This window comes from Lagopus leucura, unplaced genomic scaffold, assembly GCF_019238085.1.
Source record: "Lagopus leucura isolate 7727_CA_CO unplaced genomic scaffold, USGS_WTPT01 Super-Scaffold_100001, whole genome shotgun sequence".
Taxonomy (NCBI): Eukaryota; Metazoa; Chordata; class Aves; order Galliformes; family Phasianidae; genus Lagopus; species Lagopus leucura.
The window spans coordinates 35,656,673-35,673,859 of NW_024962262.1; the positions used below are offsets into that span (position 1 = coordinate 35,656,673).

Sequence of the window (17,187 nt, forward strand, 5' to 3'; positions counted from 1 at the left end):
TAAGCTCCCTTTAATTACTGGAACAATAAACACAGAGGTTGAAGAGAATGTAGTTTCCAGTTCTTTTTTCTTGCAAGTAACACATCAGAATTTGTATGTCTGAAGAGGATCTTGAGAAGCCAACTGTTCCCACTTGTGTATGCAAATAAAAGTATTTAAATATTGCAGGAGCATTGACCTTAACCTGGGTTCTGGTTTGATTTTGAGAATTTCTACTTGTGCACCACAGCACCAAGTAAGATGAAAAATATTTGAATGAATGAGAATAATTAGTTCTCAGTTCTTTAAAGCTTAAAGCCAAAGAACGTGTGTGAGCAGTATATGTAAAGCTTGGCGTTAAGAAGGACAGACGGATGTGCAGAGAGGTTAAGTGACATGGAAGTCATTACAGAATGAGTAAAAGGGAACGCAGAAATCCTGATTTACAGCCCCCGGCACACAGACGGCTTTGTCACCAATAAAATAGGAGCAGCTTTTTCCCATCAAGGCACAACTCGGCTGCCTCAGAAGAAACACAGGGGGCTTTCCTACACCCCACCCCTCCTCTCAAAAGGGGCACACCTTTATACAGCTTTTGGAACCACGGGAAGCTTTTGACAAATTGTCTTTCTGCTTTCAGTGCCTTGTAGTATTAAGTGTTGTCCTTGGTTGTCTGATCTGGTCCTTCTGCAACTGGTCTAAGGATTCTATACAATGTAATGCAGACCCGCTGGCTTGCTTTCACCTTCACTGTTCTCTTTCCCATTAGAGGATTTTGTTCCATTTCCTTTGAGAACTATTACTGATAAGCACAGAAACGTGGAGTAAAGGGGCAAAACCCAGTTTGACCTTAGGAACTGCCTAGAAAGTGATACAGTTAGTTAAAACTCTATATCTTTGTCATGAGCCCTGTTAAAACACCCAAAAACTGACAATCCTTGTTTAATTAGCACAGGAGGAAAATCAGGAACAAATAACTAATGGGCAACCTCTGAAGTTGTCCTGAGGATCTGCAGTATCTTTGTAGGGTGAATACACAGTGTATGGGGGAAGCAGCTTGCCTGCAGAGATACGATATTTCCGGGAAAGATACCACATATCAAAGGGAAAGGGAATTGATTGAAAATGTGTCAAGAATCAGGAGATTCTTTAGATTCTTTAGATTAAACCCAACTGTTTTCTGAAGTCCGTTCAGGATACCCACTTAATTTTGTTTTGTTGCTGGATGATATTCTACCAAGTGTTGGAAAACCTTATCTAGCTGCTCAGAGAAGTTCTGTGCTGCCTGAGGAATCTATTTACCTTTTGCAAAATACAAGCAAAACCCTTGTGTTACTTGGTTAGAAAAAAAAAAAAAAAAGCCAAAAAACTGCTAAATTGTTTTAGATGGGACCCAGCAGAGTCTGTGGTACTGTAACCTAAGTGAAATTGTGTATTCCTTGCAAACTTCAGTCACTCACTGATGCATAACTACTGCTGCCAGTGAGATCATGTTATGAACTGCACTAAGCAATAGAGGATGTAAGGCAAGGATGGAGCATTCTGACTTAGCCATTTCTGCTGCCAACTCCAGTATATTTTGTTCAGAATCCCAGGAGATGCAATTTCTCATTAATAATAGGGGTACAGAAGCTAGAGATCCAGTTGCCTGTCTCTCAGTTTTTCGAAGGCACCAAAGAGATGCCGCACCTAAATACCTGCATCCTCTATGAAATCCAATTTTGTTTCCTGCTACTGTGTCCATGCTGTATCTCTCTCTGTTGCTCCTGCTTGTATGAGCTGTGTTCGTGTCGTCTCTTTGCCTTTGGATTTCTCATTGATGTGAGGCAGTTAGCTCTGTTCACTCATGTACTTTGTCTTATGGGGAATGCAGAGGGGATGAGGGATGTACTTCACACTAGTCATGATATTTCTTCTTTTCAGATACATATCAGAGCCACTGTGTTGCACAGTGATTTTGTCTGCAAAATCCCAATGGCTATGATAGATTTTTTTTTCTGGTATAGGTGTGGGTGAACGGTTGTGAGTCACATCTCAGTGTTTGCTAATAGCTCTACCATATGCTTCTTCTTTCTTTGTGGCTATTAAGCAACTGACAATTCACCTGTGGAAGCACGATGAGATTTTAACTGAGTTGGAGAATGGAATCAAGAACTCTCGCAAGCTGGAGACCTTTTGCAGGGACTTCGAGCTACAGAAAGTTTGCTACTTGCCTCTCAATACCTTCCTGCTCAGACCTTTACACAGACTTATGCACTACAAGCAGATAATGGAGAGGCTTTGCAAACATTACCCACCAAACCACACAGATTTCAGGGATTCAAGAGGTAAGCAAGGCATAAGACATCAATTCCCAGAGCTGGGAAATGTTAGAGATGCATGTACAAACAATTTCTTTTGTCTTACAGCCTAATTAAAACAGGGTTGAGTTGCGAAATCAATCACTCAGAAGACCAGAAGCAGTAGGATTAGAGTTGCACATGTATACACATTATGGCACACTGTGGACAAACACTTGGAAGAGAAATCTGCTGGGGGTTATTAAGTACACAGAAGCGACATGCAGTTCAGGAAGTCCCTGAAGCTGAAAATAGTTGGGAGAGAACATGGAGGATATGCCAGATGTGCTAATTTTATTCTCAGCTTTCCCTAGATATCTGCTGGTAACAGAGAGTATTGGCCCAGGTGAACCCTTGATCTGACCCCACGTGGCTGCTTGTTGTTGTGTCTTAACACAGTCTTAAGGAGAATATTATTTTTCCAGGTGGACACTTTGTTCTATTACAACTTCCACGATTTGTTTCAGGAACTCAAAGCTGCCAACGTATTGGGGTGGTTTTTTGATGGTGGTGTTTATTGTAAATGTGAATAAATTCTCCTCCTGTAGTCTGAGTTCACTGCTTTTTTTTCTTTTTTTTTTTAATTTGCTTTCCTCTTTGTATATGCTGGTATCCCATCCCACTGTGTACTGTCTCCATTTGAAGATAACTGTTACCTGCATGGTTGCCACTCAGTGCAGGATGTGGGCAGGGGGCTGTGCTCAGTGTGGCCGCTCCCAGCTACACAGTGTTAGCTGAGCTGACTGGCTGCATTCCCTTGGCTGCTGTGCATAGAGAGCCATGTAGGCAGTGCACAAAATATGGAGGTAACTTGACCTGTGGTAATAAGAACTGCCACAGTAGTCTGTGTGACAAAAATGCTTGCCTAAATGTAGCTACTGCCTGAAAGAGCTCAAGAACTAAAGGTCTTTACTTCCAAAGACTATAGAGGTCATCATTTACTGAAGTGATACTGGATTATTCTGTGTTTCCAGGGTTAACTATTGTAGGGCATGTTCATGCCAATCTACATATATATATACATATATATATACATACACATACATATATATATACATACACATACATATATATATATATATATATATATATATATATGGAAAGTAACCATAGAACAATCATCAAAATACTAAAGTCTGGAAAACATCTGCTTAAAATGGGGTTTGAAAAGTTCGGTCTGTTGGGACCCACACTTGTTTTATAAGCATTGTCATAACTGGCTCACTTCTGATCTTGGATTCTGTGACTTCTCCCAGGACAGAAGAGGAGGAAACCAGCATGGGTAGGGACAGCAACCCCAGGTGCCTTGTCAGTGATACAGAGGTTTTTTCTTCCTTGTAGTTTTTTTAACGTTTATTTAAAAATAGCCTATCCTTTTGGATGTATCCAGATTGTGCTCATGTACATGAGGGCACTGGGAGCCAGTCTGTGAGCTGATCCCCCAGCAAAGATAAAGTGAGGAAGTGATTTTGTGCCTAATTCCCTAAGTTAGTTAGATAGTAGAACCTCTTCATTGGTGCTGTAAATTGACTTGAGTATCCCTAGTTTCTGTAGCTGAAGTAGAGCAAACTTTCAGATGGAGAAATGGTCTGTATCTTTACTATACAACTGTCCACACTCAACAAGATGATGCCCAGAGTTTATAAGGTTTTCAGTCTGCCTGAGTAGGTTTACACTGTGAAGGAAAAGGGTATCCCAAGGATGAGTGGTGCTCACGAGTTGCTTTCTGCAGAGAGAAGTCTTTCTTTTTGAATATTTTTTGTAAATTTATAAAAAGCATTTTATGGTTTTGTTTCTCTAGCTGCTTTGGCTGAGATTACCGAAATGGTGGCACAGCTCCATGGCAATATGATAAAGATGGAGAACTTCCAAAAGCTGCATGAACTCAAGAAAGACTTGATAGGCATTGACAATCTGGTGATCCCAGGAAGGGTAAGTAGCAGGATGGTGATTGAGGTGTGATGCCATTTCAAAGCATTAGATGTATTTTAGAAATCTGGTTCTTAGGAGCATCTGTCAAACTGCCTTTCTTCATATGAACATTTTTCTCTCACCAAAAACTGTTGTATGTAAACATAATAATACCGTAGAAAACAGCAGTCTTCAAAGCAGGAAGAAGCTATCATCTTTATTATCTTTTTACAGATTTTATTAGGGTATCTTATATATAGATTTGGATGGCTGTAGGCAATTCCAAATGTCTATTACAGGAGGCAGTAAAAATGTAATATTTATCACAGCATTCAGAGCTTGAGCATTTCCTCATTTCTTTCTGCCCTTTTTTCTCTCTCTTTTTTTTTTTTTTCTACCCAATCATCAGTGCTAAAGCATAGCAAATTAAAGAGAAGCAAGACATTTGTGCTGGAGGACCTTCAGCCTGGTCACGATGCGTGGCTCTGAAACTCATGACCCTGAGGACAAGCAGTCTCTTTAGCCTACATGTAATGTTAGGCGATGATTTTTGAGACAGTGTTGCCTTAAGTAAACACTTTTAATTGCGTTATAAAAATACAGACGTCGCTTCCATTTTTCCTGCTGTACTTTTTTAAATACAGAGGCTTATTTCAGTATAAGTGGCCCTCTGCAGAATTTGTAGCCTTTTCTGCTTTTCTGTGTACATATATCTGTGCATTCGAGCTTGAGAGTTGTCTGTTGTCAAAGTGCTTTTCTCCCCACTCCCCTGACTTCTCTGTGTAATACACAGAAACACGACTTGCGACAACAGAAAATGCATTGCTAGTCTGTTCTTGCCCCTCATGCATTTTGTGAAATAGATGGAAAAAAAACAAGTGAGTTTTGTGTTGAATTGCAAATGCAGCAGTGCTTTAAGGCACCCTGTGGCCTGAGGTCTGCTCACTGTGCCATTTCCTTGCCTTGTGCTACTGTGGGGTTATACAAGAGGCTGCTCCTGGCACACCTGTGCTCGTGTTTATGTAAGAATTTACCTATTTAAGGGAGCTGCACACAGGTATTTTGGCTATTTAGGCTCTGGCAGATGCCCATGGGTTGCTGTTCTCCAGGCTTTGTGCTGCTGGGCCAGATGCAGGCCAGGCTGGATGCAGTGCTGCCGGGCCACTGCTGCCGTTGGCTGGGCTGCCCAGAGGAGGCCCCATGCCATGTCTCTGAGGAGAAATGCTTGCCAGGCCAGTGATCAGCTGTCCTCAACACGGCTTCAGGGAGCCACTGTCCTTACAGTGCCCCAGCCTGTTGCTGCCATCCTGGTTCCTGTGCTGGGTGGTAAAGCATCCCACAGTCGGTTCTGCTTGCAGATGGCAGTGACCCACAGCTCTTCTGTGAGCTCGTGCAGTGCTTGGCTGTGGTGAAGCTGAGGCTGTTGGTGACCATTAGGTATTACAACATAAACAGTGATTGTGTTTAGTATGCTTTGGTGGTCAGCAAAGGCTTCCAGTGGTCTCTCTGGCACCATGAGCTTACTGTGATAGAAGGGACAACATTCTCTAGGCACCTCTACTTAAAGTAACTTTCACTTAAGATAGACTGGACACATCAGAGCAACCTTAAGGCTAAGGAACATCTCTCGGAATAGATTAATCTTCAAGAGCCAGTTTGTTGCTAAGCTGCAGGCGATTCTGGTGCTTTATCTGCCTTTTACATGTACAATAGGAGTAAAACAACCCTCAGAAGACTGTAATAAATAAACATAAATCTCTTGGCTGGAGGGAGTGACTGAAAAATGATGTTTTGATGGGTTTCAGATACATGGAAAGGTGGGTTACGTTATAGTTCACAACAAACCCAGGTAATCCCAGACCTTTGAAAATTGAGATTGGGCTATTCTTCCTCTACTTTAACCCCTAAACATCACTTAACAATTTGATCTGAATGCCCTGTATAACTTCACGGAGACTGCACTAGGATAACACGTGCTGCCAGACCGATTTCCCTCTTTTTATGCTGCTGACATTGATTTGTTCATCAAGTAGTCATGTTTAATTTTGCGTATTAATAAATCATAAACATTTTTGCAAAAAAAAAAAGAGCCTATTTGTTTTGTATTTCCTTCCTACAGGAGTTCATTAGACTGGGCAGTCTTAGTAAGTTGTCTGGAAAAGGTTTACAGCAACGCATGTTTTTCCTGGTAAGCAAGAAGGCATTTTTTTTATTTATATATTGAAATGTAACTATAGGCAACTATTAAGCAAACTGTTAAACTTGAATGTGATTTACAGTATTTTTAAATGGTCGTTTATCAACATAATACGTGACCTCACTGGTTGTTAAGAACATGTTCCTGTCCGAAACCAATACTCTCTTTGTGACTGCTTCTTACAAAGGTAACACTGTTATTTTCATATGCCACTGTGAATACCATGTTAAAATAATACTTCCTAGCAACATGGTCTTAAATAAAAGCGGAGTCATTAAAAAAAAAAAGAAAGTGGCACCAGGGTTAGTGAACATATCCCAAAAAGAAGATGAAGGGTAACTCCTGGTGATGTAAAAAATAATCCCCATAATGCTCTCAGGACACATTACAGAGCCACGTTTCTCCACAAACCGTCCAGTTCCAGCCCATTTACCTGGAGATAGATTGAGAAATTCCTGCACTAGGAAGGATCGTAGAATAGAATACAACCATTAAGGTTGGAAAAGACCTCTAAGATCGTCTAGTCCAACTCTCCATCTACCACCAGTACTGCCCACTAAACCATGTTTCTCTGTACTTACATCTACACATGTCTTGGACACCACCAGGCACAGTTACTCCACCCCTTCCCTGGGTGGCCCAGTCCCTTCCAGTCCCTCACCACTCTTTCAGAGACATTTTTCCTCACCCCATTTTCAGGATGGTGTCTCCTCTCTCCTCTTCTGGAAACTGACTTATTCCCAGGAACCCAGCACTGCTGTGACTCAGCCATTGATGCGGGGGGATTGGGATGCCCAGTAGAGTTAGTGGATTTTACAGTCCAGGGGTATGGGGCAGAATATGAAAGCGTAAGTGCAGCAGGAGAGGAAAACTCTTCCTTGGCTTCCTGTGGGCAAAAGGGGAAGACTGTGTCCAGAAAAACTTGTAAGCGTGCTAGATTTTATGAAACATTCAATATTTACTCTCTCAAATGAGCACAACAAAAAACCAGCAGTTTTGTCTTGGTGGGATTTTGCTCTAGCTTTAAAGGCACTAGAATGGGAGCCTAGTGAATGCGCTGCTTATTTTCTTGCATACCACTGTTGTTCTTACCAAATGATTCCTTGATATTGTATAAAATGTTAATAGATCAAGACACGACTCTTAAGTCAGTCTTAGTTTTTGGCAGTTACCCACACTGTCAAAGAAGTCTTTCATCTGCCTTAATCACCAGAATCTTTTTTGGAGATAAAAGCCCGAATCAATATTCTGTGACTCCAGCTTCGTGTGTAATTATTGGCAAAATTAAATCCCCCTCTAGTGGCCAGTCTGTATCACTTCATGAATTATTGCTGTTGGGTTGTACAGCACTGTAGTGAGAGTTATGCTTTCTACCACAAAGAATTATTTTCTTGATGCATCTGTCATGTTTGAGAAGAACCTCTTTTAACCATGGCCAGTGATGACTGACCACTTGAATGATAACAGCACACAACATAATGCAGCTCAACATTTGATAATTGCCTAAAGTCATCTACTTTGAAGCAGGTTTCGCAGCTTCTTTCTGAATATGTGGAGTGTGAGGTAGCCAACTAAAGAGTAAGGTTAGACATCTCTCTCTTGAGGCCACGCTTTCTTATCTTCCCACACAAATCAGAAAAAAAAAACAGTGATGAAACAGGCTGATCTGCCTCTACTTCACAGTGCTGCAGAGTGTGAAATGTTTTATTTGGTTTTACTGTGCCTTGTTAGTTTTGACCCAGAGATTAAAAAGAAATGAAATATTAGAAGATGTGAAATGGAAAATTATCGGAATATGCCTGAGATTAGCTGGGAAGGAAGGCAGGGATAGCAACAGGTAATACGGGGATAGTGTGGAAGCCAGTATTTACTCTTCAACATATTATCAGTGACATCGTTGATGGGCTTGAGTGTACCCTCAGCAAATTTGCCAGTGACACCAAGCTGAGTGGTTAGTTTGACACATTAGAAGGAAGTGAAGCCATCCAGAGGGACCTCAACTCGAAAGGTCGGCCCACGTGAACCTCATGAGGTTCAACATAGCAAAGTGCAAGGTTCTGCACTTGGGTTGGAGTAACTCCAGATACATATACAGAATGGGAGAAGAGCTCCTTGAGGATAGCCCTGCAGAGAAGGATCTGGGGGGTTTTGGTGGATGAAAAACTGAACATGAGCCAGCAGTGTGCTCCTGCACCTTGGAAGGCCTATGGTATCGTGGGCTCCATCAGAAGAGGGGTGGCCAGCAGGGGCAGGGAGGTGATTGTCCCTCTCTACTCTGCCCTCATGAGGCCCCATCTGCAGTACTGCATCCAGGCCTGGGGCCCCCAGTACAGGAAGGACATGGAGCTCTTAGAGCGGGTCCAGAGGAGGGCCACTAAGATGATCAGAGGGCTGGAGCACCTCTCTTGTGAAGACCGGCTGAGGGAGCTCGGCTTGTTCAGCTTGGAGAAGAGATGGCTGTGAGGAGACCTCATTGCAGCCTTTCAGTATTTAAAAGGAGACAATAAAAAGGAGAGGAATCAACATTTTATTCCGATAGATAGTGATAGGATAAGGGAGAATGTTTTTAAGCTCAAGGAGGGACGGTTTAGTTTAGATGTTAGGGGGAAGTTCTTCACAGAGAGAGGGGTGAAGTGCTGGCACAGACTGCCCAGAGAGGTTGTGGATGTTCAAGAGGTGTTCAAGGCCAGGTTGGATGGGGCCCTGGGCAGCCTGGTCTAGTACCAGATCTGGAGGTTGGTGGCCCTGCATGTGGCAGTGGAGTTGGAACCTGATGATCCTTGAGGTCCCTTCCAACCCGGGCCATTCTATGATTTTGGATTCATGCATTAGGACTGCCAGTACTCATTAGTTTTCTGGTATTTACTATTTTGATTATTATTTTTTCTACATGTATGTTTACGTAGTTCTAATAATGGTTTTTCTTGCTTTTTAGTTTAATGATATTTTATTGTACACAAGTAGAGGCCTGACAGCATCAAATCAGTTTAAAGTCCATGGGCATCTGCCACTGTATGGCATGACAGTAAGTATTGTAAGAGCTTGTATTCTTGCTTACTTGGTCATTTAAGGTCCCATCTTAATTGCTTGCTCCATTGCTTGTGGAGTGAGAGCAGTAGCAAGGGGTTGTTCTCAGGTTTAGAGAAGTTGTGGGTTTGTTCTACGGTTTCAGCAGAGGCAAAGCACAGTGCTTGGTGGGTCTGTGCTGGGTTCAGCATGTGGTCTTGAAACCTTCTGTGCAAAGGTTGTTACATGGCAAATATGAAAAAGGACGTCTGGGGGGACAGCTTCCTCGTAATGCAGAATAATTCTCGTGAGGTTGGACCTTTATTTTTTTAAATCACAAATTGAACCACGGTTCTTTCCAGTAATTAATCACCAATTGCTCATAGGCACACTGTTGGAGGCAAATAATCATTAGCAATGATTTCATTTCTGTGGAAAAATTATTTCCTAACATTTCTGTCCACGTATCTTAGAGCTGAGGTAGTGGGAGACTGCAGGCAGCAGTGCGTCATTCAGAGCCCTTTTGCAGTTCTCCTTGCAAATAGGCAGTTTAAGCTCAGTAGCACCTAGTTAGCACTACCCCTTCTTGCAGTATGATTTAGAAAATATTTGTTTTCTAGTTTCAAAACTTCAGTTTCCCCATGTGTTTTCCCTGGAGCTTCCCATGTTCTTGTATGTACTTCATACTGTTAGATAATCAATACCACAGGTAACTATTTTCTCTCGACACCTCTTGCTGCCCCCCAGTGGTAAGAGTTTGCTCAGTTCACTGTTCCAGCTTAAGTAGTAATTACTTGCTACAGTCTGATTGTATTTTGATTTTTCTCTCTCAGATTGAAGACAGTGAAGAGGAATGGGGGGTTCCTCATTGTCTAACATTGCGAGGTCAGCAGCAGTCCATAATCATTGCGGCAAGGTAATTTGATGGAGACAGCCTACGTAGTTACTGTTGAACTGTAAACTGTCCTTCTCTGTGGCTTTCCCACTGTGGTGTGAACAGGAAGGTGAGCCAGTAGATGTTGTTTTGTTGGGATTTGCTCCTAAAACAATTTCCAAGGCATATTCTTTGGCAAAGCCACAGAAAGCCAAAACAAAAAATAAAAAAGCAAATGAGACAAAATAGAGTGGCAGTTGTGCAAGGCAGAACCAGAGCTAAATTATTTGAAAAGCAATTAGCTTCTCAGGTCTTTATTTGTTTATTTGAATTAAAAGGAAGCTCAACTTAGCACTGTTTCTTCGAGCTTGCTTTCAGCCTGGATGAGAGTAATTAAAACCTGAGTTTTCATTGTCAGTACCCGCGCTGAAATGGACAAATGGATTGAGGACATTCAGATGGCAATAGACCTGGCAGAGAAAAGCAGCGACCCTGCCCCCGAGCTGCTGGCCAGCAGCCCCCCTGACAACAGTAAGTAAATGCTGGAGAGGAGGTTTGGTTAATTTCAGTCGGTACAGTTGGCGACTGCTTCTAAGCAGAGTGGTGAAATATGCTGTCCACAAGTCAGGTTAATGCATTTGAAGTTGAGGGATGCATATATTTATGTGTCTGCCACTGTAATGTTCTTACTGGTGTTAGCAGAAAGTTTCACTGAATAGAAAAGTGACTTGAGCATAATGATGTCAGGAAGTGTTTTACGAGACTTGGGCAATGCCTGTCCTTGTAAGGCATTAAAAACACCAACCAGACACGGTGGTCTTTGGCAGAAAGATGTAAAAATAACCTAGTGAGATCTCTGCAAAACTGTTTGTAAAAGTGTACTGGTTCACCACATTGTGACCAGATTTGATTTGTTTAATTTTTCCGATTACATATGTTGTTGCATAGAAGAAGAAAGATGCTTTCTCCCTGCATTTCATAGAGTCTCCTGATGAAACTACTGTAGACCAGGAATCTGAGGACGACCTCAGTGCATCCCGCACCTCACTCGAGCGTCACTCACCACACCGTGGCAACACTACGGTGCACGTCTGCTGGCACAGAAATACCAGCGTTTCAATGATCGACTTTAGTATTGCTGTGGAGGTATCGGCCTCAGAACCATCTGCGCTGCAGCTCCAGACACTCTCTCCAATGACAATTTCCTTTTTGCTCCTCCTTAAAGAAGTGCAGTGTTCCTTGGTTTCCTCTTGGGGACGTTGCAGGCGCACCGCTAAACTGCTCCTGTACCTCAAACGGCAGCACGAGTTCGTCAGTCCAGGCACACAGCTTCACTGCCTTAGTGCATCTTTTTAAAATCAATTAGAGCAGTAATTTTCTGGAAGAACTGTCCAAAAAGTGCTGATGGTCTTTAAAACTTAAAGCGGATCAAATGGCCTTAATGCTGTCATTTATAGAGGCATTAAGTCATTGCTCGAGCTGAAAGGATATTGTCTCTATCTGCTGCAGCCAGGTCTGGTTATATGTAGTACTAACTTCTGTTTCTTTACCCAGCCATCCTTTCTGGAACCTTCTCTCATTGCTCAGTCTCAGTCTCATCTGCTTTTTGGTTTTTTTGCATCTTTTACCTCAAAATAAATACCTTCTTGTTTCCCTGATCACAGCTGTGTCCATCTGATACACGCTCCTTAACCCAGCGCTCAGTGAATGAGAGCCAGAGTTGGACTTCCCCCATAGTGAAAGGAAAGACTCTTAGGGCCCTGTTGGTTTCAGGCTGAGGTGTATGGGTGTCCCTCCTGCACCAGAGGGACACCACAGGGATCTCAGACTGCTTTGTCATGGTTCTCATCATGTGGAAGTGTGCACTCAGTGGAAGAGGTGAAAGCATCACATGGAAGTGTGTGCTTAATGGAGATGGTGCAAGGGACCTTAAAACTCTATTGACCTCTCCTCCCGGGCAGCCCAGAGGTACCAACTCCTTACTGCTCTGGAGGGGACACCCTGACTCAGAGCTAAGGACAGATAGTGTTCAGTTTGTGAAACTGCCCCTGATTTTAGCAGAAGAGTTGCTGAAACTTTATCCAAAAAATGATTCCCTATAAGAAAACACTAACTGCAAAGCCTTATGGTGCTCCTGCAGGTGCAGTTTCTGCTCTTTCTGCCCTTAAGTCCTGCAAAGGTGGAAGAGCTCAGCATGGAACCACGTCTCACATTTTTCCCTAAAGCATAGGACTTGCTATAAACGGATACTGAATAATTTTTAGCTGACAATTAGTTCAAACAGTTGAAATGTTTAGTTAGGCAAACCTCCCTACCCAGCATCAGAGCTCATTGCTCTTCAGTTTTGTTCTTCCCCGTGACTCAGCCAAGTGCAGGCACAGCAGTGAGGACCATGGAGCACACTGGAGCCATTCACTGTTCTATGAAAGCATCTCCAGCTCCACCGCTGCTCGGTGTCTGCAGCTCACGCTCATGCTCACATCATTCTCTCGGTGCCTTTCACTTCAGCATTACCGTTCATTTTCTCTGTGTCTCTCCCTCCTCTCTGTCTCTCCCGTGTTAGAAGATCCTCTCTCTGTCAGTGACTGTACTTCCCTACCTGCTGGACTGATCAGTGACCAGCGACCTGTTTCCATTTCATGTATCTGCTGGTACCGAATGCAAAGCCTGTCCTTTTATGATATCCTCCAGAGTGACGAGGTAACAGCAAATGAAGGAGTGTGCCTGTAACTTAGGTCACAGTGTCAGCAGAGCATGGCATTATCCGATGCAAAGGCCTTAATGCACACCCCAGGCTGGTGACTACTTAGTTTGTAGTAGGTGAATTGGGACCACCAGACTCGGAGCATTAAGCATTACAGATTAAATTATCAGTTTCTGCGCTGTTATGTGAACAGTTGTTTTGATCCTGATGATAGTGAAATACTTGGTATTCCTCCTCCCTGCTGTAAAATACCCAAATCCAGCTCAGAACAAGGTGAAGAGTCGGTGTGTTTGACAAGTTCCCGTGTTAACTTGCTGTGTGCTGAGAGCTTGACCTCTGTCTGCGGTGCTGAAGTACGTCATGATTTTCCTTTGCATCCCAAATTCATGTCAGCCTTTCTGTTTCCATTGTTCTATTTAAGTATCATTTGAAAAGAACACGGATGAAGGTAACGAGACTGACTGATGGTTGCCAGTATATTATTGATGGCCACCACAATTTAAAAAATACAGCCATAGTAGTTGGAAGTTTGTGGAAGTACCCAGCTACAAACACGTATTACAGAGTACTGCTTAGTTGTAGAAAAACCCATTCATTTGGTCAGAACACCTTCGCTTGTGGTAAGGCCACATATGCTAAAAGCAGATCATTGTTCTTACGGTGATTAAACCGCGGCCAGCCCTCACTTAAGGAGTGATGGGTACTTCTGGTCCTGTGCTTACTGCCAAAGTGATGGCATTCAGTAAGTTAAGCAGAAATGCAAACATCCATTCTGTGGAGCTTGGCTGCTTTTTATCTGCTCATACATCTCTGCAGTGTGCGTTTCACTGCTTTATTTGACTACTTCTGATCTGTTTCAGAATCAGCTGTCTGGAAACCTCCTGAGGAAATTCAAGAACAGCAACGGGTGGCAGAAGCTTTGGGTTGTGTTCACCAACTTCTGCATGTTCTTCTATAAATCGCACCAGGTAACACAGCTAGGTAGGGCTTTCAGTTTCCAGTGTGGGAGCAGGGAGAGCAACCATCATCAGTGGTGGATTCTGCCCCATTGGGACACAGAGCAGTTCTGACTGCCCATCTCCACTGAAGCCACAGTGGTTGTTTCATGACATTTCTAATGGAGAGCCTTAAAAGACTGCATGTCTGTTCTCCATTTCACTTACATGCTTCCTTTGCTTGAGAGCAGTTGATCTCACAGCACTTTTCACCATTGCTTTTCAGGACAATCATCCCTTAGCCAGCCTCCCTCTGTTGGGATATTCTCTCACCATTCCTTCCGAATCTGAAAACATTCACAAAGATTATGTCTTCAAGCTGCATTTCAAATCCCACGTGTACTACTTCAGGGCTGAAAGCGAATACACATTTGAAAGGTAAGTCAGTCGCTCTTCTGGAAGAGGGCATTTTTTAAATTCCTGGATTTGTTCCCAAAGTCAGCTGGTACAGTGTCTACTGAGTTGATTCAGTAACACAGGCTTGTAGCTCAACAGAATGAAAGGCAGTGCCCTAAGTACTTACAGAAATTTTAAGCCTGGAAGCACCAGAAGCTATAGCAACTGTGGTAGCAATGACTGCAAAGTTCAGTTGTGTGCAAAAAATCTCCCTTCTGAATTACTGAGGCTGCGTGCACAGGGCACACTGTATGCCAGGTTCAAGGTAGCGTGTAAACAGACCTCTTACTAGCAGAGTCGCTTCTCTCCCTCCTGTACAACTCCCTGCAACACCCACATTTGAAACAAAACAAAACACGGCTTTTTCACAGAAGCTGCTGCTCGTACTCCATTCTGCCGCTGCAGCGTGCAGCTCTTACACATCCCACGGAATTCCAGATAGAGAGCTGGGAAATGGGCACCGCTCCTGCTCAGTTCTGGTTTAGCTTACTCATACTTGGAATTAATTCAGCCCTTTTGTGTGAAACACTAATCTGACAAAGATTTGTAGTCTCATAGTCAAGAAAGCTGGGGTTCAGTTGTAGCCATGTCAATCAGTCTGAACCAAATATGGTGGGAAAAGGGGTAATTAAGTAAATGAATAGAATTGGAAGGCAACACAGAAGTTCTTTCTCAGTTCTGGAAGAAGCATAACTGTGGCTACGTGACATGGTTTTGCTTTAGAACAGAGGTTATTTTCAGCTGCTCGTCACTTGGACCATCCAGAAGAAAAAAAAACACAAATAAAACCACTGTTAGGTTGATGAATTTTGGGTCCCCTCTCCCCCATCCTCTCTCAACCTCCTTTCATGTGTGCTTTTGGATCTGTACCCTCTTAACTTAGATAGGAAATACGCAGTAAGCACGATGCTCCCCCACTAGGCGTGGAAAATAACACTTTTCCACAACCAATAGCCCAGAAATTGACCAGGAGGAGAAAATTTTTCAAGAAATCCTTCCTTGAGATCTTGCCACCCTTCTGCTTTTCTCTCCCCTCTCACAGATGGATGGAGGTGATCCGAAGTGCCACCAGCTCGGCCCTGCGCACACGCGCCCTGAGCCACCGGGAGCCCCACACCTACTGAATGCCACAGCAGCTGCCAGTTTTCTACAGGACATTGGAAACTTTTCCCCCCCCGGAGCTTAGTAAAACTGAAATTTGGTAAAAGGAAGGAGAAAAACCAACCAGTAAGGTTCTGCAGAAACATCCGCAATTCCTCAGCAAAACTGTTTCAGTTTTCCATATGTTGAAAATAGCTTACACCATCCCCGTGGCTGCGGTTTGTTCATGTCTTGTATTTTGTCATTCTGTGCTGTTTTTAGCTTGTGCCAGTATTAAAATATTGTCCTTATTAGAGTGCCAAATGCCAAAAGACATTTTGTTGCCTCAGAGATTGCACCTAAAAAAACCGACTCCACAATCTGAAAACTTTCTCTTGTGAGGCAAATACTATTTCTTCTCTTTACATAAAAAATATATTATTTTTTTTTACCATGTTAACCTGTAGACTGCTGGAGTTTTAAATGTAGATGGACTTTCACAGTACAGACTCTAATTCTACACACAATGAGCAGTCTAGCAGGAACAAAATAATTTTCAGATTTTTTTTCCTCCAGTCTTTCTAAATGTACTCAACAAGGAATTACTAATTTTCTATCTTTAACAAAGAAACAGTTTACAGCTCACTCTCATTTCCCATTGAGGTTACAGATCCACGTGGTATAAACAAGTTACAGGATTCCCATCAAACCATTTTCTCAGTGCAAGTTGACCAAATTGATCATGTTGGCTTGGGAAAGTGAATGCTACTTGCAAGATGAAACAAAATTAAAATAATCCAGTGCAATATTGTTTGGGCTGTTAATGTACTGTGAATGGTTATGTACAAGAAGAAATTAAAGGCTGTGGTGATGTTCTGCTGTTTGTTTTACAAACTTGAAAAAAAATAATCCAACCTGTATGCTCCAAGAACCACAGCTTTGTGTAATTAATTTGCGGGGTGTTCTGGTAACACGTGGACTAAAGCACTGCGTGTGGGGCAGCTGCTGAGCCCTGGGCTTGTTTTGCTGCTGGAGTTTCAGCGTCAGAAATGCCCGTTTTGTATATCTGGCCCTAACATCACCTAGCACCGTTCTTGGGTGAGCTGTTGGCCCATTCAGAAGGGTGTCAGCACAAAGCCTGCTCTGATGAGATGCTTTTCCTTATGCTTTAAGAAACGCTTCACCGTGAAATCAGTATCAAATATCCATTAGCAGAACAGCATGCTGGAAGCCCATCTGTCACCACTCAGGGCCTTTGGGGAAACCCAGTGCTAGGCAGAGGGGCCTGAATGTCAGCGTGGGAGATGAAGCTGGGACAGCGCTGCCCCCAACTTTTCTTCTTCTGGCTATTCACTGTGTTAATGCTTTCCTATATGCGATGTATAAAATGGCTTACAGCTTTGCTCACAACAAAAGGGAATAAAATACCTCACAATACTATCATACATCTTGCTGTTTCAAGACAGTAGAGCCTTCTTTCTGTTCCCTCACCCCAATGAATACCTTAGCAAAATCAGAGCTCCAGGTGAGGAGCAGGATGGATATGTGTATGCGTATAATTTCAAGGAACAGGCTGCATTCTTGTGGCCAACTCTGTTCCAATCTGACACAGGGAAATGAGCATTCCAGCAGTTTTGTAGACTTGTAGAATCCTTAAGTTTGGAAAAGACCGCTAGGATCATCCAGTCCAGCTCATCACCACCATG

General features: G+C 42.9%; 1 protein-coding gene across 7 annotated transcripts in view; it reads left to right on the forward strand.

The window, feature by feature from the left end:
* Window positions 1-16,928, forward strand: part of FARP1 (FERM, ARH/RhoGEF and pleckstrin domain protein 1) — a 199,874-nt gene extending 182,946 nt beyond the window's left edge. For 6 of the 7 annotated variants that reach the window (XM_042868606.1, XM_042868608.1, XM_042868605.1 and 3 more), the window contains 10 exons: window positions 2,069-2,306; window positions 4,120-4,250; window positions 6,349-6,417; window positions 9,362-9,451; window positions 10,266-10,348; window positions 10,725-10,837; window positions 11,289-11,452; window positions 13,871-13,978; window positions 14,232-14,383; window positions 15,444-16,928. In XM_042868606.1, the coding sequence (XP_042724540.1) occupies window positions 2,069-2,306; window positions 4,120-4,250; window positions 6,349-6,417; window positions 9,362-9,451; window positions 10,266-10,348; window positions 10,725-10,837; window positions 11,289-11,452; window positions 13,871-13,978; window positions 14,232-14,383; window positions 15,444-15,525 (1,230 nt within the window). In that variant the 3' untranslated portion in view covers window positions 15,526-16,928. Of the gene's footprint in view, window positions 1-2,068; window positions 2,307-4,119; window positions 4,251-6,348; window positions 6,418-9,361; window positions 9,452-10,265; window positions 10,349-10,724; window positions 10,838-11,288; window positions 11,453-12,869; window positions 13,007-13,870; window positions 13,979-14,231; window positions 14,384-15,443 lie in introns of all 7 variants that reach the window. The other variant, XM_042868612.1, reaches the window with a different exon arrangement.
* Window positions 16,929-17,187: the final 259 nt, after the last annotated feature.